The sequence below is a fragment of the Prionailurus viverrinus genome, chromosome F1 (assembly GCF_022837055.1).
Source record: "Prionailurus viverrinus isolate Anna chromosome F1, UM_Priviv_1.0, whole genome shotgun sequence".
Lineage (NCBI taxonomy): Eukaryota > Metazoa > Chordata > Mammalia > Carnivora > Felidae > Prionailurus > Prionailurus viverrinus.
In genome coordinates, this window is record NC_062577.1 from 9,943,693 (window position 1) to 9,965,513 (window position 21,821).

A 21,821-nucleotide genomic window follows, 5' to 3' on the forward strand; every position below is an offset into this window, starting at 1 on the left:
ATATTTTGATATAAAACATTCCAAGATATATATATCCGTTTTAAAGGAAGGTTCAGAATAGTACGGATGGTATTTTTGCATTTGAGAAATAAAGGAGACTAGGCGTAGGGACATTTGCTTTATGCACACACGGAACATGTCCGGACGACCAGGCTCATCACTGTGGTCGCCCCTGGAGGGAGGTGGGGTCCTGGACTCACGGTGGGGGGCTTGCTCTTCCTTCTATGTGCTCCCACACTGTCCAGGCCTTTCACCACGTGCACACACTTTTTCCAACAAAGAAAATATACCTCCACATGAAGCCCTAACAATTCTTTAATGTTTGTTTGGTTTTTTTGGTTTTTTTTGAGACAGAGAGAGACAGAGCATGAGCAGGGGAGGGGCAGACAGACAGCGAGACACAGAATCCGAAGCAGGCTCCAGGCTCTGAGCTGTTAGCACAGAGCCTGACACGGGGCTCGAACTCACAGACTGCGAGATCATGACCTGAGCTGAAGTCAGACACTTAACCGACTGAGCCACCCAGGCGCTCCTGCAATTCTTTATATGCATCTTAGACAAGCTTTTAAGAGATGATAAATCCAAAGTGATATTTGGAATCTGTCCCCCATTAATAGGAAAAGTGAAAAAAACCCAAAAACATATACTGAGATGAGTCATATGCAAATGTTTCTAACCTGTGACTGGTCATTTTAATCTTGGAGGACGACCAAAGGTTTTCTTACTTCAGAATGCAAATTCCATTAAGAAACAGCTCTGTAATACTGTCCCGAAACAGACCAGAAGTAAACAGAGGAACTACCCTTATCCCCATGACAGTGAACCTGACTGCAGTGTTAACAGGCTGGCTCTCAGTGGCACCACCTACTCGAAAAGAAGGGAAAGTCTCTCCTGAAGAAATGGTCATTTCTTTCTTCAAAATCTAAAATGGAACAAAACTCCTGGAAATGCCCACAGCGGTATTAGCGTCAAGGCTTTCTCTCTGTCTTAAGAACAGTCATACAGCTGCAGCTATTTTTAGGGAAAGGCTTACCCCAAACTCGAGGGAGACCATCATCAAGGGAGTCAAGTTCTAGGAAACACTGCGCAGGGTCAGAGCGCTGACCGCCCGTCCACAAACCATCTGTCTGTGGCACCCCCGTGCCTTCCGACGTGCGGGTTTCCGTCAGGAAGCTTCTGAGTCAGAACGGTGCCTTAGGATTTCGACACGTCCCATGATTGCCCCCCCCCGCCCAACCTGGTCTATACCAGAGCCTATGAGCACACTGCGTGCGGGCCGCTTACTCTGTCGTGAAGGAAGACGAGGGCCAGCAGTACGTCGTAGATGCCGGCACAGACCTCCGCCGAAGACAGCACTTCCAAAGCCACTTCCAGAGGCTGCACTCGCTCGGTGACCAGATGGATCCCATCCGCCTCCACGGTGCATGATAAAAATCTCAGCAGGCAAGGGTGACGAAGTGTCTTCAGATGCTTTAAACACACAAACAGAAGGGGTGGTGAAGTTAACGACTCAAGACCAGACTGACGGCAGTTTCACGTAAGGCAGGGTGAAAGTCAGAAAACGTATCCTCGCAGTCAAGGTCCTGTCCAGCTCCCCTGCCCCCAAAATTCCAAACAAGGTGAAGGAACATCTGTGACCTGTTCTGACTTTACCAACATTTAAGTCACTCTACGGAGACCTGCAGCTCCCTTAGGGCAGTGTCAGCCCCCCAGGAGCCCAGGCCTCCCGAAGATCACTGCTCTCGACTCTGAAGCAGGTGCCCAAAATAATGACCGGAGAACTCGACAAAGCACTCAGATTCTGGAGCGGAGTCAAAATGAGGAGAAGACACATCGTGGCGGTCCACGTCCTGGGTGAGGGATGGCACTTCTCACAGCTGCGCACCGACGGCGGGCCCCGCTCGCACAGCAGTGCAGCAAACGTGGCTAGAACTCTGACAGAGACCCTGCCACCTTTCCGGCCAGAAGAACGGCGGGAAGGAACCACGGCAAGCCTGAGTCCGAGGACATCCCAGAGGCGAAAGGACTGGAAAAGGAGACGTTCGAGGTGTCTGTCCGCGCACAGGTCTCAGACCAAGTCCCGAACCGACGTGGACAAAGCGGGCCGACACCAGCGCAGCAGAGTTTTGAGAAACGACCTGGGGTTTGAGCACCACGCACAGCAAGAGCGGGTGGAGAGTAGCTGGAAAACTTGAAGCCTGAACCTGAGGGGACTGACGGCCTGCAGTCAAAACCTCAAATACCAGAAACACCAACAACCTCCGGAGGATTAAAACAGAACCAAGAGTCTATGCGACAGGACATTCAAAATGTTCAGTATGCAATCCAAAATGCTCTCACGTAACAACAACAAAAAAAGTGAAAAGACAATCAACAAATATCAACCCCAAAATACACCGGATATTAGAATTATCACAAAGAATTTAAAACAGCGTAACCATTATATTATAACCATTCTCCCCTAGAGGTAAAGGAAAACAGTTACGAAATAAATAGAAGTTCTCAGCAGAGAAAGAACTGTTATTTAAAACAAGTGGAAGTTTCATTATTTTTTAAAAATAATTGTTTATTTTTGAGAGAGAAAGAGAAAGAACACGAGCGGGGGGAGGGGCAGAGAGAGAAGGGGACAGAGGATCCAAAGCAGGCTCTGGGTGGACAGCTGACGCAGGGCTCGAACTCACAACCGTAAGATCATGACGTGAGCCGGAGTCGGACGCTTAACCGACTGAGCCACCCAGGTGCTCCAAAATAAGTAGAAATTTTAGAAAGGAAAAATAAAATATCAGAAACTAATTCAATGAGAGAGAAACAGAGCACGAGCAGGGGAGGGGCAGAGAGAGAGGGAGACATAGAATCCGAAGCAGACTCCAGGCTCTGAGCTGTCAGTACAGAGCTCGATGCGGGGCTCGAACTCATGAACCGCGAGATCATGACCTGAGCCGAAGTCGGACGCTTAACCGACTGAGCCACCCAGGCGCCCCAACTTTTCTTTTTTAAAATAATCATAGCCTTGGGAACCTATGTCACGATAGCAAAAGGTCTAATGTATATAACTGGACTCCCCACCCTCCCAAGAAAAAGAATGGGGGCATAAAAATTGTAATGGCTGAGAACTTTCCAAATTCAGCCAAATACTAAAGTTTACAGATTTAAAAAGTTCAATGAACACCAAACAGGAAAAAGCAAAGAAAACCACAGCTGTGCATGTTATCATCGAACTGGTGAAGATCAGATAAATAAAAAACCTCAGGAGGCAGCTAGAGGGAGAAGCCTGTGCAACCTGCAGGACACCGAGCAAGGCTTGTAAACCTGTCACCGCACGGGAAGGGGGCGGGGCATGGAAGACGTCACTTGGGACAAAAACCCTCAATATAATGTTCGGTTTCATCTCATAAATGAGCACTCAGCATGGAACACTCCAAAATACCTTCTTGGAAGAATGCGAGCTCCCATGAGAGTCTGGAACACAGTGCTGGTTCAAGGTTTATATCAGTCATTTCAAACTAGCCTATTAGGTGAGACCACAGGAGAATCTTCTGAGGAAATGAATTTGCCCAGTTTCTTTTCTTTTCTTGTAATAATCCCAAACTTTGACAACTCTAGGAATAGCTCCAGTAGGATTTCTTGTTTGTTTTTAAGAAGAAAGCTGTTACCCTCCCTGAGTCACTCTAATAACAAATAATTAAGAAAACTCTTGGGGTGCCTGGGTGGCTCAGTGGGTTAAGTGTCAACTCTTTGTTTCAACTCATGATCTCACCGTTTGTGGGTTCGAGCCCCACATCAGGCTCTGAGCTGACAGTGCAAAGCCTGCTCGGGATTCTCTCTCTCTCTCTCTAAATACATACATACATACTTATAAAATTCTTTAATTCTTAAACTAATAGTTTAAATATGAACTATTAATTTGTACATATAGACGCAAATACAGCAAAGACCCAGATGAGCCAAGAGTCATGCTAGCAAGTTGGCTGAATATCTGAGCTTAAGTGGACAGAACTGCTTGGAAGGGTCTTTGGAGCTATGGTTTCTGAGTAAAATTATGCAACCTCTTTCATATTTTTTTCATTTTAAGGATCATCTCAAGTAATTTGCAAACCCAGCATGGAACACTTTTGAGTTTTTACTTTTGCCTGTTCAGGAAAAATTATTCATTCAGCTTTTATTTCTTAAGACTCTAATTATTTTCCTTTGGTTGTATGTAAAAGAAGTTTTATGCTTCTAGTAGTCAGGGCAGACTAGTAAGTCAGAAGAAATATCACCGGGCTGAGTACTGGCATTAAATACAGAGTCAGTAAATTTCACCTAATTAATACATGAAATAATAAATTGCAATCTGCTTATTTTTTTAACCCTACATTCCCAGGAAAATTCTCAGTCCAAAGTGACTTGTGTGTTTAACAAAGGCAGAAAGGAATAACTCATAGCGTGATTCTGAACACGGCACTTAACTGGCCGAGAACGTCATGTGTCTCTCCCCTTCAGCACACACGATATTTTGCATAAATTATGCATACAGACTCACAGGGAAGTCAGCAATTACGAATCAAACAGAAACGCTTCTTGACTCAAGATTCTGTTGCTCCAGAACAGAGGGGGTGACAAGATGCGACTGGGAGATGTTCTCAGTGAGCATCGACCAAAGAGAGCAACGGCTCTTGTGGAGGGAGGCGCCTTTGTGGAAGGGGTGCCGAAAGTACCTGCCCCTGAGTCACCACATCCCCGTTCTGCCCATTCTGCTCCAGGCGAATGCTCTCAGACAGAGGATTCCGAGCAAGGACTTTTATCGTTCAACATGAGCAGCACTGGATAACCTGTCAACATCTGTACTTCTCCAGGCCCACACAGAGACGTTAGGTGTGAGAGTCAAGTCGTGAATATAAACTACTTCTACTTTTTAGGACGGGTTAGGACGCAGCTATCCAGAGAATTAATTCAAGCCTTAGTGGCTTAACTTTTCGTTACCGTAAGTTCTATCTCTGGTTCGTTATTTCACTTCAGGAACTGCACAACATAGTAGTTATCAGCTCACGTCTACCTGCAAGTTTTTCGACAGGAAGCAAGCCATAGTTTCATTCTTTTAAAGAAATATAACAAAGTAACCAGGACGCCTAAAACGAGAGAGCAACAACTCTCAGGGAGAAATACTCTGGCTTCTGCTGAGATGCAAGTCTGAGACAAAGACAGAAGCACACTCTGTCTTTGAATGCCCACGAGCTAGAGGTTAGATGAGACACTAGGAATAAAATGCAGGAAGAGGAAGGGATAAAGGATCCTGTGTTGGAAAGCCTGTACCTGAGGTGCTAAGGGAGTATCCAGGTAGAGATATTCCACAGGCAAGTGGGAAAGTGGACCTGGAGCTGAAACCAGAGGGCTCAGCAGTTACTTCGTCGGGGGCAGAAGGCCAGACATAAACACCAGAAGAGAAAGGACGAGAGAACCTGAAGTCTGGAAATTGCCGGGGAGAGCCGAGGCTGGGAAGGAGCCTGCGCCATCTGGAGGTGGCCCAACACACCTGGGGGATGGGGGCACTTCTTAAGTTCTTCTGAATGGATGATGATCAGGAGCCTTGGAAGAGAACCAGCTGACAATGGAGGGCAGTTGATTTATTAGAATAAGGGTTGTAAACAGCACAGAAAAGGGCGAAGGGGGAGAGGAACAGAAAGAGCATGTCAGTATATAAGGAAGAGCGGTAAAGCATTCCCCAAGGGGAAGCCAAGCGATCTTCTATTTCTTCCTCATGACCACACACTGTGCAGCCCCAAATATATTGACCAACCCTTCCAGAAAGCGGCCTGAGTCATGGAGAAGAGCACAGTGTCTCCCAAGGCAGGTGCACAGCGTCCACAAACGCACTCCTCGAGTTAACGTGGCTGCCTGGTTATGAATACACTCAGGGTCATTCACGAGCTTGTCCTCACCACAAGGTCCCACCTAAGCACTGGGATTAGAGCAAACTACGGGAACCACACTCTGATTTAGGAGTTATCATTCCTTACTGTTCCTCAGAAATGAGTCCTAACCACCGGTGAGAAAATTATACTATTATAGCTAGTGGATTCAAGATAAAATGATAGGATCTGATGGACTTGAAGAACTTCTAGTATCGTTTTGTAGAGAAAGGTTATACCACGTTTCATCTTATTCCACAGGCTGCCCTGCATTGTGACTGTAGTTTATTTATAATACTAGAGAAACACTACACTCACGACCTAACAGCATACGCGAGGAAAACACTGTCCATCTGTCGGAAGTGGCCACCAAAACCGTCAAAGGTAGGACCGGGAGCCTGAACTCTACAGAAAGTGAGGTGAGCTGGACATACTGTTCTACTATTTCAGGAATCTAGGAACACCAAGGTCCTATAACCCAATGAAACGTGACACGTTTTCAAGAACTGTGACCTGCACTGAAACGCCTTATCATTTTGTAGACATTTCAAATTTCTCAGGTTCGGGTCTCAGGTATTTAAAGCCACAAGATGGCCTGAAGAATAGAGGAGACAAGTATAAAGTACTGGAAAAGACTCAGCCTTGGTTTAGAAGGGTCTGTACTAAGGGGGGGAGAAATCTTCTGTCTCAAGCTCACAGTCCCTGCGGCATACGAGCCCTCGGACACCGACAGTGCAGCTTTACTTTTCTCGTTTAAAAACACCATGATCTGGGTTGTTCAACTTTCTTGGCACACATATCATAAAGAATAACATAGTGCTAAAAAACCTTGGGGCTCAGTTGGCTAAGCGTCCAACTTCGGCTCAGGTCACAATCTCACGAACCAGGAGATCAAGCCCCACATCAGGTTCTGTGCTGTCAGCACAGAGCCTGCTTCAGATCGTCTGTTCCCCCCCACCCCACCTCTCTCTGCTCCTCTCTTCTTGTACTCTCTCTCTCTCTCTCTCTCAAAAATAAACAAAACAATGTTAAATAATCTTACAAACTTATTTAGAAAAAAAAGCTAAGAAAGATGATAAATCTCTAGTACTTCACTAATAACAGTCACCCTCATTTTTTTACTTAAAAAACGTGCTACCTTACAAGATGAAGATAATAGGAAGTATGTCAGATATTAACTGCAAGTAAGAATACGACAGTGAAGCAAGGCATTTTATCTTTTGCAAAATTACTATAAAAGAAGTTTTAACAGGGGCAGCTGGGTGGCTCAGGTGGCTGGGTGTCTGACTCTTGATTTCAGCTCAGGTCATGATCTTGCAGTTCGTGGGTTCAAGCCCTGCATCAGGCTCTGGGCGGTCAGTGTGGACCCTGTGTGGGATTCTCTCTCTCCCTCTTCTCTGCCCCTCCCCTGCTCATACACACTTGTGTTCTCTCAAAATAAAATAAACTTAAAAAAATAAATAAATAAAGACACTTAGGGTTGTTCTATTGAATTATATTCCGAGGTACAATCACGTTTTCTAATCAGAGGCTGGGGTCCCCCTACAGTGCACAAGCACCTGCTAATACACTGGTCCCCTTCCAGGATCAGCATCTGGAAGGTGTGAGCCAGGAGGACCCCCTCCCTGAAGAGGAAACTGAAGCCTCTAAAAGTGAATGAAGCGACTAAGGTCCCTCAGCAAGAACCAGAACCCAGGCCAACGTTCTTTCTGGGACATCACAATAGTCCTAGAAAAGAAAAAATAGTACCTGCAGTTTCTAAACTACTTTATTTCTAGGTCCGTCATCAATACGCTAAAGGTGAGCACAGTATGTTGTATAGAGAAGGTGGATCAGTATGTTGTACGCCTGAAACTAACACTGTGTGTCAACAACTATACTCAAATTTAAAACCTGAAATGCAAAAACTAAAAAGCTAAAAATGAAAATAAAAGTTAAAAGACATAAAATAAATATAAATAAACTTTACAAATTAAATCATATACTTACCAAAATGTCAACACTTACAGATTTTTGCTAAACTCGATTAAACTCTACCTTAATTTAGCCATGGAAAATTACCTTCCGAACTTCCTCACTAAAACAATATGATAAAAGCTCTCACCCTGCGTTTTCCGAAGCTTTTTGGTTCCAACATGTCCTGCAAGTTGGGAGATTTTCCCATGAGGGAGGACAACTATGTTCTTTTTTTGTTGTTGTTTAACGTTTATTTTTGAGAGAGAGAGAGAGAGAGATACAGAGCATGAGCAGGGGAGGGGCAGAGAGAGAGGGAAGCACAGACTCCAAAGCAGGCTCCAGGCTCCGAGCTGTCAGCCGGACGTGGGGCTCGAACCCACGAACCGCGAGATCATGACCTGAGCCCAAGTCGAGAGTCCGACGCATAACCGACTGAGCCCCTCTCCCCAACCCACCCCCCCCCCCGCCCCAGGACAACCACGAAGGTCATGAACAAAAACACGATTCCTCAGGATCGCCCTCCTGTGACCCTCGTTAAGTTCCGCTTTGTATTTCTTAACAGGAAGCGAGCCAGTGAACCCCCCCCCCCCCCCCAAAACGCGAGCGCCGCCGCGCACGCGGTACCTTGGCGGCCTTGTTCACGCGGTCCTCGTGGTCTCTCCGGTACACGAAGACCGAGGCGCGCCGGCCATCCTGCAGCGCGGCGGGGTGCACGGCCAGGCCGGCCGGCAGGGTGAACGCGGGCTCCGTCAGCGCGTAGCTCTTCAGGGCGCTGCTCTCCGAGCCCATGCCTTCCGCCGGGAGGCCCGGCACAGCTGAGGAAGGAGGAAAACACCTGCACACATAAGCCTCCACCTGCGGGGGGTCGGGGGGGAGGGGAGATCACTGCGTGCGGGGGCCCCGCCGCTCCCACCCACCCGGCCCTCCAGTCCCCATCCGCCAGGCCGCCCACAACAAGGACGCCAAATGCTGGCCAAGTGCCCCCCAAGTCACCGGCGGTGCCTGTCAAGGAACAACCGAGGCTCTACGAGAAAACGCACCTACCAGGCCACGTGCAGTGACTGCCCCTCACGACCCTCCCCCTACACATGTGCGCGCGCGCGCGCGCACACACACACACGCACACTCACGGAACGCTCACAGCGCCAGCTGATCAAAACCAGAATAAGATCACCCGCGCTCCCTAACCTGCTCGCATATCCTGCCTCACAGGAGCCTGTTGCAAACCGTCATTATTCACCAATGAGAAAACTGCTGTATGTCTATAAGAACTTAAAATTAGAACAAGAACCAAACAAACTGGAGAGTAGTTCTCTCAATGATGAAAAACGTGTTAACAAATGGAGAGTTCACGCGCCGGGCAACGGCCCGGGAGCACCAGGAAAACAGTGAGATAGAGACAACTGGCTGAACACGATGACAATAAACATAAGAAACAGGGTGCCTGGGTGGCTCAGTCTTGGGACTCTTGATTTCCTGCTCAGGTAGTGATCTCCCGGTTTGTGGGTTAGAGCACGGAGTCAGGGTCAGCGCTGGTAGTGTAGGGTCTGCCTGGGATTCTCTCTCTCCCTCACTCTCTGCACCTTTCCTCTCTCTCAAAATAAGTAAATAAACTGAAAGGAAGGAAGGAAGGAAGGAAGGAAGGAAGGAAGGAAGGAAGGGAAAGAAAGGAAGGAAGGAAAGAAAAAGAAAAAGGAAGGAAGGAAGGAAAAAAGAAACTAAGAAAGAAGAAAGAAAAAGGAAGAAAAAGAAAGAGAAAGAAAGAGAAAGGAAGGAAGAAAGAAGGAAAGAAAGAAAAAGAAAAAGAAAGAAAGGAAGGAAGGAAAGGAAAGGAAGGAAGGAAAGAAAAAGAAAAAGAAAGGAAGGAAGGAAAGGAAAGGAAGGAAGGAAAGAAAAAGAAAAAGGAAGGAAGGAAGGAAGGAAAAAAGAAACTAAGAAAGAAGAAAGAAAGAGAAAGGAAGAAAGAGAAAGAGAAAGAAAGAGAAAGGAAGGAAGAAAGAAGGAAAGAAAGAAAAAGAAAGAAAGGAAGGAAGGAAAGGAAAGGAAGGAAAGAAAAAGGAAGGAAGGAAAAAAGAAACTAAGAAAGAAGAAAGAAAGAGAAAGGAAGAAAAAGAGAAAGAAAGAGAAAGGAAGGAAGAAAGAAGGAAAGAAAGAAAAAGAAAAAGAAAGAAAGGAAGGAAGGAAAGGAAAGGAAGGAAGGAAAGAAAAAGAAAAAGGAAGGAAGGAAGGAAAAAAGAAACTAAGAAAGAAGAAAGAAAGAGAAAGGAAGAAAAAGAAAGAGAAAGAAAGAGAAAGGAAGGAAGAAAGAAGGAAAGAAAGAAAAAGAAAAAGAAAGAAAGGAAGGAAGGAAAGGAAAGGAAGGAAGGAAAGAAAAAGAAAAAGGAAGGAAGGAAGGAAAAAAGAAACTAAGAAAGAAGAAAGAAAGAGAAAGGAAGAAAAAGAAAGAGAAAGAAAGAGAAAGGAAGGAAGAAAGAAGGAAAGAAAAGAAAAAGAAAGAAAGGAAGAAGGAAGGAAGGAAAGAAAAAGAAAAAGGAAGAAAAAGAAAGAGAAAGAGAGAGAAAGGAAGGAAGAAAGAAGGAAAGAAAGAAAAAGAAAAAGAAAGAAAGGAAGGAAGGAAAGGAAAGGAAGGAAGGAAGAAAGAAGGAAAGAAAAGAAAAAGAAAGAAAGGAAGGAAAGAAGGAAGGAAGGAAGGAAGGAAGGGAAAGAAAGGAAGGAAGGAAGGAAAAAAGAAACTAAGAAAGAAGAAAGAAAAAGGAAGAAAAAGAAAGAGAAAGAGAGAGAAAGGAAGGAAGAAAGAAGGAAAGAAAGAAAAAGAAAAAGAAAGAAAGGAAGGAAGGAAAGGAAAGGAAGGAAGGAAAGAAAAAGAAAAAGGAAGGAAGGAAGGAAGGAAAAAAGAAACTAAGAAAGAAGAAAGAAAGAGAAAGGAAGAAAAAGAAAGAGAAAGAAAGAGAAAGGAAGGAAGTAAGGAAGAAGGAAAGAAAAGAAAAAGAAAGAAAGGAAGAAGGAAGGAAGGAAAGAAAAAGAAAAAGGAAGGAAGGAAGGAAGGACAGAAGGAAGGAAGGAAGCGTGCGCTCCCACTGCTCTTCAAAGTCGGGCTAGGTAAAAAGGGGAAAGTGCAAGACTGTATCATCCCAGATGCTAAAAGACCCACACAGACAGGAACACCTAGAAAACGCAGTGATAGAAAACAGATGAGCGGTTGCCTGGGGTAGGAGCCCCGTTACAGGGACCAGGAGAGGGGAAAGGATTGCAAGGGGTGTAAGGAGACTTGTGGGGGAATAGATTTATTCACCAACTTGATTATGGTTGAAGGTGATAACAAATACCGACACTTCTAACTGTAGGCTTTAAATATGTTCAGTTTATTGCACATCAATTATACCTCAATAAAGTTGTATCTGTGCATGTGTCTATATACATACAGATACACACAGACATAGAAAGGCCTGAAAAAATGCTCAAGTATTAATAGAGGTTTGCTGTCTGTGTCGGATCACGAGGAAGTCACAGACAGACATGCACCTGCATTTCCAAACCTTCTACACTAAGCACACACCTTTCTTTACAACGGGGGTACGAACTTCCACGGCTACAGCAGGCATTGCAAAGTGGCCCCACAGTATTGGGGGAGGAGCAGAGGGCCCTGCGTGTGACAGGCACCTGCTGACAAGGCCTGCACTCTGCAGGGAGCGGCCGTCACAATGTCCCAGCCAGGCCTGCCAGATCAGGTCATTTATCATAAGGATCCAAGAGCCTGAATATTTATGTGGAAATCTCCGTATTTTTCAGTGCTGGCTCGAATGTGTTCAAACCTGTACGGGCCAAACAACACACGTTTGAAAAATCTGTGGCAGTCAGTCTGCAGTTCTGGCTTTACCATAATAGAAAAAATAAAACATAAAAAGAGTTCTTACTAACTCTGGTGGACGTGGTAAGAAGTTGCCAGTTCTAAATAACATGGCCAAAAATTCTACAGAGACCTTTAAAAATTTCAGTTTAAAAATTGCACCCTTTGAACACACACACACCCAACAATCATTATACACAGACCCTCTACTTAGATTTTTTTGTTCCACTTTAGAGAAGTTCCACACAACACTTTCTGTGTTACCAAAGTGTGAGGGGCTGCTGAAGACACATGCCTAAAACAGAGAATTCCAAGTGCCTACAGACCCACACACATCGTTATCTAAAGAACACAACATGGACAAAGCTAAAACTATCTAAAATTGAAACTGTTCAAAAATCCAAGAATACTTCTGAGGATAAGAACGAAGTCGCCTTCGTAACAAATCCACTGGGCTCCTCCCTATTCTGCAGTTGACCTTAACAACAGCAGGGGGATAAACAGTATTAAAAATGCCAAGTATCCGAACTATGTGTAACGCTCACCTTTCTACCGGGACTACAAATAAAGTGTCTACGCGGGCTCACGGGGAAAACCAGCTCCCGTTAACTCCCCTGTTCTGGAGACGGCATGGTACCTGTGACAACGCCCCCGCTGAACAGCGAAGGTCACGTTGAGTAGTTGGATGCTGCCCCTCTCCTCTAGGACACAGTTAATGGGTCAGGTGCCTACCCTGGGCCAAAGGGCAGTCAATTCACACATTAGCCATCTCTAGGACCCCCGGCCAGGTCTTTATCTGCCTCGGGAATCTGAACGCGCAAGACATATTTCTATTTGCTGAAGGTAAAAGGATGCCATGAGGTGGAGTCAGGGCCATGGCCGGCCAAAGCCACGAAGAAGCAGAAACTTGGCAAGCACAGAGGAAGGCAACTGGCAGAAGGAAGAGCAAACACTGGCAGTAGCTTCGTCAGATCTGCAGGGGCGCATTACTACCCTCCATCTCGAGGCTTCCAGAAGCCCAGCTGGAAATGCACTTCCTCACCGCCACATGGACAGCCTTACAACCAGGGCTGGCATGAGGGGGCAGCTTGAGTGGTCCATGTTCTTTGACCCCAGCTGCCATTTCATCAGCAGAAAATGCCTACCTCTCTAGAACTCCTCTGTGAGAACGGAGGCATTAGTCAGAGAAGTGTTACTTTGAAGAGTGTGTAACGGAGGCCAGTCTAACTTCCTTCTCTCTTAGCCGCAAAATGCAGCTTTTCAAAACCAACACGGAGAACTGCAAGAAAATGAAAATCCTCTTGGGAGGAAAGCACGGTGTTCATGTAGTTTTAGCATTCGTCCTCAAAGGAGATAAGACGGCCACCAGGATGCAGGGGCGGTGCTCTGGCTGACTGAATGGCACTCGGCAGAGGCACAGCAAGGGACATATAGTTTACTTAGTCATTTCTCAATAGCAAACTACGTCGTTGCCAGAACACTGGGCCCAACAACACCTAGAGTTAGGAAAGCTTTAAGCAATTAAAACCAGTTTTTCTTAGCAGTGGATATATTGGGTCTAAGACCCCAAGAAATACAACTTAAAAAAAAGAAAGGGGGGGGGTGCCTGACGGGCTCAGTCAGTTAAACTTCTGACTCCTGGTTTCAGCTCAGGTCATGGATCTCATGGTTTGTGGGACCGAGGCCATGTCAGGCTCTGCGCTGACAGCACGGGGCCTGCTTGGGATTCTCTCTGCCTCTCTCTGCCCCTCTGCTGCTCTCACTCGCTCTCTCTCTCTCTCTCTGAAAATCGACAAACATTAAAAACAAGAAAAGAGAAAGAAAAGAAAAAAGGCAAGACGAGACTCCCTCTCTTGGGACAAAGGCTGCCATTTTACTGTTTTGAAAGCGTGATTAACGTGGACAGAAGTCTTCCCACGTCAGGACTGCAATGCTCACGTTAGAGTAGGATTACAGCCTAAGTGCAGGGCAAACTTCATCAGGTGGCAACAAAAAGATGTGCTGTTGTCTGCTTTGAAGTCAAGAAGTCACGAGAAAAAAAAAGTTACAAGAAGACAGAAAAGGAGAGCATGGATATTCTGCAGAATTTACCATCCCCTCTCTCTATAATATGATGTTGGGTCGGCAAGGTCTGCTCTTGAAACATGGGTTCACCTACCTTCCTCCACCCTTTAGCTTCCTTGGGCAGCACATCACATTTCTGGGCCACCTGTGGATTATGCAAGCGCTTGTCTAGGTCACCGGGCAACTCCTACTAAGAAATCGATGTCATCTGGGGAACTCTCTCTCCCTCTGTTCTTCCACAGCAATTAATCGAGATGATCTTGGTTCTAGCTCTCTTAGCTTGAGGTTCCAAAGATAAAGGCTTGCATCGTGAGTTCTAAGGACGCCCTATACTCATCGATACTTTGTTACCTGGTGCTAACATTACTCGGGCCCTTTGCTGTGATCTGTTTCAAGTACACGTTCTCTGTAATGAACTCAGTCCAGCATTGCTAGCTGACCAGCAATACGTAAAGACGCCTTTACGGACCAAAACAAGTAAGTATGATTTCAGCTAGGATTCGAAATGTTACGTGGGTACGCACACAGGTCCTTAAAAACAGCAGTAACGGTGATTCCAGAATTCAGGACCCGACTCAGTATTCACATGGTTTCCTAAACACGCTCTTCCGAGAAATGTTTCATCTTTATTCTAAAAAAAAAAAAAAAAAAAAAAAGGCACTAGGCAAGGACAGAGCCGGCTGGGCCTCCGGGGGCCCGGCACTCGTCTTGGAGCAGGAACGCAGGCGGTTTCCCGGCGCGGGCGCGACCCCCGGCTCCCACCGCTCCGGCGGCACCGCGCACACTCGCCCGACCCGCGGCGGGGAGGGCTGCCCGGGGGCCAGCGGGGTCCCACCGCGACCCGGCTCGGGGTGGGCGGGGACGGCGCTCCCGCTCGCTGGCCCCTCACCTTCCACACCTGCCCGCGAGGCCCGGCTCCGCGGCTTCTTTCGCTGGCTCCGGCCGCCAGCAACGCGCCGGGCGGGGGTCGCCCCCGAAGCCCAGAGGCGAAGGGCGCCCCGCACCGAGCAGGGGGAGGCTGCGCGGAGGCGGAGGGCACAGCTCAACCCGCAGCGGCGCCGCGCCGAGCGCGGACCCGCGAGCGGGGCGCGCGCCCACCGTCTCCGCGCCCGGCCCGGCCCCTCCCCCGCGGCCCGGTCCCGCACGGACGGAGGACGCGGCGCAGGGCGCCCTGTTACCTGCGGGAGGCCGGCGGGGGAGGCGGCCGAGGGTCTTGGCTCCGGTCCCCTCTTCGCCCCCTGTTGACACCAGCCACCCTCGCCTACCCTGTGAGGCTGTGGCCACTACACCCACAAATCTTCGGGGGGTATGCTCCCTCCGACACCATAGAGACGGGTCCGGAAACCGGACAGAACGCCAGCCTTCAGCCCTCCGACGCCACCACTGAGGCGAACGAACCCGGAACCGAGAGAGAGAGAGAGGCGGCACAGGTGACGCTCAGGCCGGCGCCATCTTGAGTGTGGGCGCCGGTGCCTGTCGGCACTTCGCGCCCTGCTCCCAGCGGCCTGGCTGGTTTGTGAAGATGTCTCCTTTCTTGGCGTTTGAGTTGAACTCGCGAGTTTGTCTTGATTTTAAGTTTTAGGCTTTTAGCCGCGCGGTTTTAATTTGACACCCGCCCGAATCCAAAATGGCCGCCGTCGCCTCCAACAAATAGTAAAGGGGCTGGTCGCAGAAAAGAAGTATGGAAATTGGCCTGGACTTTTAGGAGAGTGACGTCACTCACCCCCGCGGCCGCGATTGGTTGCGCCGCGTGGGCTGAAGTCGTGCGGAACTGCGGCTGAAGCTGGCGGAGGTGATGGTGGTTCAAGCTTAAACCTTTGAGTCGGGAAGTTTGAAGTTACGCTTAATTCAGCGTACATTGGGCTTAATCATGTTAATAGCACCTGTTAATGTTAATGGTTTCTACTTAATAGGATTCTGTGTGTGTTTCCCTGTTCTCATCTGTATGATCGCAGTAGTGGCAGCCATCACTACTGCTTAATACAACCTCACAGTTGACAGCTGACCTCAATAATTTGATCATCCAAAACTTGTAGTTTCTTTCTGGGAGCTGAAAGTTTCTGGTCGCTGAAAAGGTTTAAGATGGATAAGGACACCACAATTTCCTCCTGAGGTTAAAAGAAAGCAACTAGGCCTACTTTTGCTCCATATTCAGAAATGTATTAAACGCATGTTTATTGGGAGGTAGGCACATATAGTATTTAATCTGCCGGATAAGCTTGACAATGGCTGAGCTGTCTATTCTGGGTCAGCACTGGCCTATAGAAACTGAATTCAAGCCACATATTAACTTCGCTAGAAGCCACCTTAAAAACATTTCATCTTTTTAAAACTTTTTAATCTTTAAAGATTTAAGTCTTTAAAACTTTTAAATCTTTTACTAAAGAAAAAAAGATGAGGTGAAGTTAATTTTAATGTATTTAAACACAGTATATCCGGAAGATTGTCATTTAAATATGCATTCAATAGTAAAAAAAAAAAATACTGTTTTACTGACATTTTTTGTACTGTCTTCAAAATCTGCTATGTATATTTTACAATTTGGACTAACCATATTTTAATGCTCAGTAGTCACCTGTGGGTAGTGACCATCATTTTGGAGACTACAGCCCGAGGCCGTGTGACCACCACCTTGCACTAGAAAGTTGAGAGGCAGAAATGGGTTCACCTCCCTCCCTCCACCCTTTGGCTTCCTTGGGCAGCACATCACATTTCTGGGCCACCTGTGGATGATGCCACATAGTCACCATCTGGCAACCAGAAATCTTACAGACCAGTGGTAGAGCCAGCACCATTAGGGATGCAGCCTCAAATGGAATCTCCGAAGGCTGAGGACACCTTGAATTTTTAGACCCTGTTCACTCAGATGTGGAGAGCATTTTCTAAAATATTTTAAACAATTCACCCAGCTTGAATTCTTTTGAGAGCCCATTTCTACTAGTCATCATGATAATTAATAAGTTGTTACTTTTGCCAATAAATACTTCTGACACTCATCATGATAATTAGCAAAGCATCCAGTGCCATCAGCGATCCAGTTGGCTAAAGTGTTTGTAGCTCCATCTCTGGAATGTAGCCTTTCTGGAATGATTCCAGCTAGCAACCTCTGGAGTGTAGATTCTTGATTACTAGAATGCTGCGTCTAGGCATAGCTTCAACCAATTAACCCACGCAGAATATTCCACTGTCAATGCGGAAATCATTTAAATCGCCAACAGACATCGTGACACCCATGCTTTAAGGAATATTGGCATCGCTTTGGAAACTGTGAACACTATACAAATGTTGCAAAATTTAAACTTCATGTTGTTACACACTAATATTTATTCCACAAATATTTAACATATACCTTTTCTGTGTCATGTACTATGCTGACCACTAAGAAGGAAGAAGACACAATCATTGCAAAAACGTGAGTTCAAGGGGCCCAAATAAAACTTTTTTTTTTCCTTTTTAAGTGATTGAGGATGTGTGAGTAGCTTAATGCTAGAAAAGTTATCTTAGTTTTGCGAAGTTCCCTGCCCTGGCTTCAGTATGTAAGTTTCAAGCTACTGTTGTGTGAGGCTAGATAGGAACTAAATGACTCTACACTTCCCTGATTCCTCTAAGGCTTTCCTGACATTTGCTCCTTGTTTACTTACTCAGTACAGCAAATACTTTATTTTTTTCTAATGTTTATTTATTTATTTTTGAGAGAGAGAGAGAGCGCGCACAAGTAGGGTAGAGGCAGAGAGAGAGAGAGAGAGGGAGACACAGAATCTGAAGCAGGCTCCAAGACGCAGGGCTTGAACCCACAAATCATGAGATCATGACCTGAGCTGAAGTTGTATGCTCAACTTACTGAGCCACCCAGGCGCTCATGGTGTATCAACCTCTGCTGTAAAGACTGAGGAAACATCGGCAAACGAAGTAAGATTAATTCCCTGTTCTCACAGGCCTCCCTCAAATTTTAGGGGTTTGACGGATAAGGGGAGAAATAGACACTAAGTGTATAAATGAACAAAGGTTAGTTTTCACAATGATAAGTTCTATTAAAAAACAAAACAAGGTGTTGAGGAGGAGGAATTCTACTCTGCTCTTCAAGATTCTTCCAGCTCTACTAAGGATTAAATTGACATGAAACAGATGAACTGGAGAAAATCAAACAAAAGTTTAATAACATAAGTGCTTCCTATACACATGGGAAAGACCCAGGAAAACTAAGTAACTCACCAAAATGGCCAAAGCCATCACCTTAAATCCCATCTCCAGCTAAAGACAGAAGGGTTTGTGGTAGGGGAGACATCTCTGGAAGGTTACCAGGAAAAGTCCAGTAAACAAGGACAAGGTTAGTAGGTAGATTTAAATCCATTTCTTCTCCATTGATAACGGTTTCTAGAGATTTAGGGTCATCCCTCTTTTATGAATGGAGATTTCCCTTCTACATGTAAATATCTCTTACAAAAGGGTAATTTCTTTATTTTTTAATGAAATTTTAAAATTTTTTTTTAAATTTTAATTTTAAAAAAATTAATTTTTTTTAAATTTTAATTTAAAAAAAATTAATTTTTTTAAAATTTTTGAGAGAGGGAGAGAATATGCAAGTGAGGGAGGGTTGGAGAGAGAGAGAGAATCCCAAGCAGGCTCTGCACTGCTAACATCAGAGCCCAATGTGGGGCTGGAACCCATGAACTGTGAGATCATGACCTGAGCCGAAATCAAGAGTCAGATGCTTAAACGACTGAGCCACCCAGGTGCCTGCCCCCCTCCCCCTTTTTTTAAAGAATAGTTTTCCAGCCCCACCCTCCTTCCTATAAAAAACCTTCCCTTTACACAGCTGCTCAGAGCTCCCTTCTGCTTGCTAGATGGTATTCTGCCCCATTCCGGAATCGTTTAAGGAAGCCAGCTAGATCTCCAAATTTATTTGGTCGAATTTTGTTCTTAACAGAATGAATGGAAATATAGAAGGATATCTACTAGTCTGTTAATGGTCCCTGTATAGGGTTAGAGAGGGGATTACTTCTTTTGTAATATGTATCTGCATATTGCTTTTTGTGTTACAGTGAGCATATGTTACTTCTATAATTTTGAATTTAATAAAGGACTGAGGAGCTGAAATGTAGACTTAGATTGGAAGCTCGTGTGGTCTTACATCTATAAAACTGGCCTCGTGAGTCTTCATTATGTGGTAACAATGTTGCGGGGGGGGGGGGGCATGCAATAGTAGCTGAGAAGCATTTGATAGGAAAGACGGAAGGATACAGCACGTGCACATTTCCTGATAAGGTACAGATGGCAATTGAGTTAATGTCACACACTTAAGCCGAGAAATAGTGATGCATGATTCTCTGCGATTTTCTCAGTTGTCTTCAAAGCTGCACTTCTAGCTCAGAATAAGTTAAACATTATTTGCTCGATTTCCTTAAGAAAAAAAAAAGTCCCTGTTCTTGCCACTCCCCCGAGTCTTCCTGAGTGACTCCTGCTGCCTCCTGAGTTACCCCCTGCTCCCTGCAAACACTCACCCCAGTCTATGTTCTAAATCGAGGAAGAAGCATCGAGACGGAACAACGGAGTGCTCAGAGGACAAACGGAGTCCACAAAGAGTCTGTCCCATGGTCAGCAAACATGGTTTTAAAAAAAGTAAGCAAAGCTCTCCCAGAGATTTCAGAGCTCCTCCTGCAGGCTTTGGCCCCCACTTTAGGCAACCAAAGTTCTTAAAAAATTATTTTCGCTTTTCCTCCCAACGTTTCTCTTCACTGATCCTCTTCATTCTTTCATTTACTTTTCCCCACCGTATGGGGTAAATAGAATCCAGTGACACTGTCACCACACTGGTTTGGACAACCAAGCGGACAGGAGAGATGCCTGTGTCACAAAAGTGCAAAGGATGGCACCACCACTGCTTCCTGTTCTTTTTTTTTTTTTTTTTAATGTTTATTTATTTATTTTGAGGGAGGGGGCACAGACAGAGAGGGAGAGAGAGAATCCCAAGCAGGCTCCACCCGGCTGTGAGCATAGAGCCTGATGTGGGGCTCGATCCCACAACTGTGAGCGCATGACCTGAGGTGAAATCAAGTGTGGGATGCTTAACCGACTGAGCCACACAGGAGCCCCCCCTGCTCTTTCGAGAAGAGGCAAGAGTGGAAGAAGGGCTCATCTGCCTTTCCTACCTTCAAGACACCGAGAAAGACCTGATGGAATCAGGTAGACGAGTGCTGAGATCAGAGTAACCCTACACAAAGTTTGTAAACAGGCATTTTAATAACAGAAAATCAGACCAAGGGAGAATGATTAGGTATTCTATGAAAACATGATCACACGAAAGAGTTTGGGGAGAGAACAACTAAAACAGAGGGAGACGCCATCAGACAAACTCACAACAAAGGCAAGGCTGGGGAATAAGCTTGGTCAGGTTTCAGATGGGGGCTCAGTACCCCGGCACTCTTCTGCTCCCCATGGTGGTAACCACATTGCTTAGGTAGATGGGTGCACTTGGAACTTTACTGTGTCTTCATTCTGCGTACCGTATTGCTGCCTAAGGAGTGGCGACAGTGATGAATGGAAAAACAAGATGTGGTATATCCATACAACGGAACATCATTCCTCCATATAAGAAGTATTGATACATGCTACAACACAGAGGGAGCCTGAGGACCTTCTGCTACACGGAAGAAGCCAGACGCCAAAAGCCACACATTGTCTGATTCCATTTCTATGAAATGTCCAGGACAGGTAAATCCGACGAGACAGAAAGCAGACGAATGGTTGCCAGGGCCTGAGGGTAGATGGGAAATGGGAATTGTCAAATGGTATGGCAATTTTGGGGGGGTAATGAAAATGTCCTGGAATTAGATCATTGTGAAGGTTGCACAACCTTACGGGTATACTAAAACACACTGAGAGAACAAGCAGGAGCAGGGGAGGGGCAGAGAGAGAGAGAATCAGAGAATCCCAAGCACGCTCCGTGCTGTCAGTGCAGAGCCTGACGCAGGGCTCGAACTCACAAACCTGAGTCGAAATCCAGAGTGCGATGCCTAACTGACTGAGCCACCCAGGCGCCCCTGAACTGTACTTTTTTTCTTTTTTAAATATGGAAGCTTCAGGAATTTGTGTGTCATCCTTGTGTCGGGGCCAGGCTAATTTTCTCTGTATCGTTCCCATTTTAGTATATGTGCCGCCCAAGCGAGCACTGAATTGTGCATTTAAATGGTGACTTTTACATGAATTATTTCTCAATTAAAAAATCAAGCCCACGTAATGTGTGTGAGCAGGCACAGGTGTGCATGTGAAGGAGAATGGATATATTCATCAGGTCATTGTGCGACACTTGTAACAAAAGAGAATTCTACATTGATAGCAGGGACTTGTGTCATATTCTGTGTTATTGTAACTGAACTAACGTGAGTTCACAGCGCGGCAAGTCCCAGATAGAAACTACATCAGGAGGAGTTGCCGCACAAAGTAAATTTATCTGCAGCACATACAGAGATCACCGGGAAAGGTTTCCAAAGCCGTGATTCCTCCAGCAAGGGTGGATGGGTTAGAAGGAACCCTCTTTAGGGTTAGAACGAATATTCAGATAAGGAAGCCTTGTCCTGGGATGTAGGGGCGGGCCTAAGGCTGCGCATGCGCCTTAACGAAACAGGCCTATACATACTTTGTATATTATGTAAACGAGGTTTGTGCTCCTTCTTGGGCGGAGATCTTAGTATTATAATGAGGTACAGGTAGTTGTCAGTCATTCTAGTGGTCGCTCTATCTGCGCAGGCGCCAGTCAGGGGTTTTGCTCACACCGGTCTGGGTGGTCCGGGACTGCTGGAGGTCGCTATCAGTGGAGGGGCAGTTTCAGTTCCACTTGACCTGTATTAAGAGATAAGCTGGAAAGAAGAGCTGAAGGAAAAATGTGGGACAAAGTTCGGTGAGTACCAGCAGGTGGGCAGTGAAGGTCGGGTCTTGGGGTCTAGCTGGTGACCTTGTTGAAAATCAAGTGTCAGAAAAACGGAAAATTAATTGGCAAGTCATAAAGATGGCATTAGAAATGCTCCAAGTAGGTAGACTGAACTAATCTCAACGAGAAATGATTGACA

The 21,821-nt window shown here is 46.0% G+C and overlaps 1 protein-coding gene and 1 non-coding gene across 12 annotated transcripts in view; both read right to left on the reverse strand.

The window, feature by feature from the left end:
* SCYL3 (SCY1 like pseudokinase 3) overlaps positions 1-15,192 on the reverse strand; it is a 43,640-nt gene extending 28,448 nt beyond the window's left edge. The window contains exons 1-5 of one of the 11 annotated variants that reach the window (XM_047839798.1): positions 14,934-15,192; positions 14,280-14,386; positions 13,850-13,900; positions 8,469-8,659; positions 1,285-1,470 (exon numbers count right to left, since the gene is read on the reverse strand). In XM_047839798.1, coding sequence (XP_047695754.1) covers positions 1,285-1,470; positions 8,469-8,633 — 351 coding nt within the window. In that variant the 5' untranslated portion in view covers positions 8,634-8,659; positions 13,850-13,900; positions 14,280-14,386; positions 14,934-15,192. Of the gene's footprint in view, positions 1-1,284; positions 1,471-8,468; positions 8,700-13,849; positions 14,387-14,644; positions 14,805-14,933 lie in introns of those variants that run through there. The other 10 variants (XM_047839797.1, XM_047839794.1, XM_047839795.1 and 7 more) reach the window with 10 other exon arrangements.
* A 5,625-nt stretch (positions 15,193-20,817) lies between these two features.
* LOC125155925 (U6 spliceosomal RNA) lies at positions 20,818-20,924 on the reverse strand. The gene has a single exon (XR_007148433.1). It is a non-coding gene; the product is annotated as a U6 spliceosomal RNA (small nuclear RNA).
* Between the last annotated feature and the right edge of the window lie 897 nt (positions 20,925-21,821).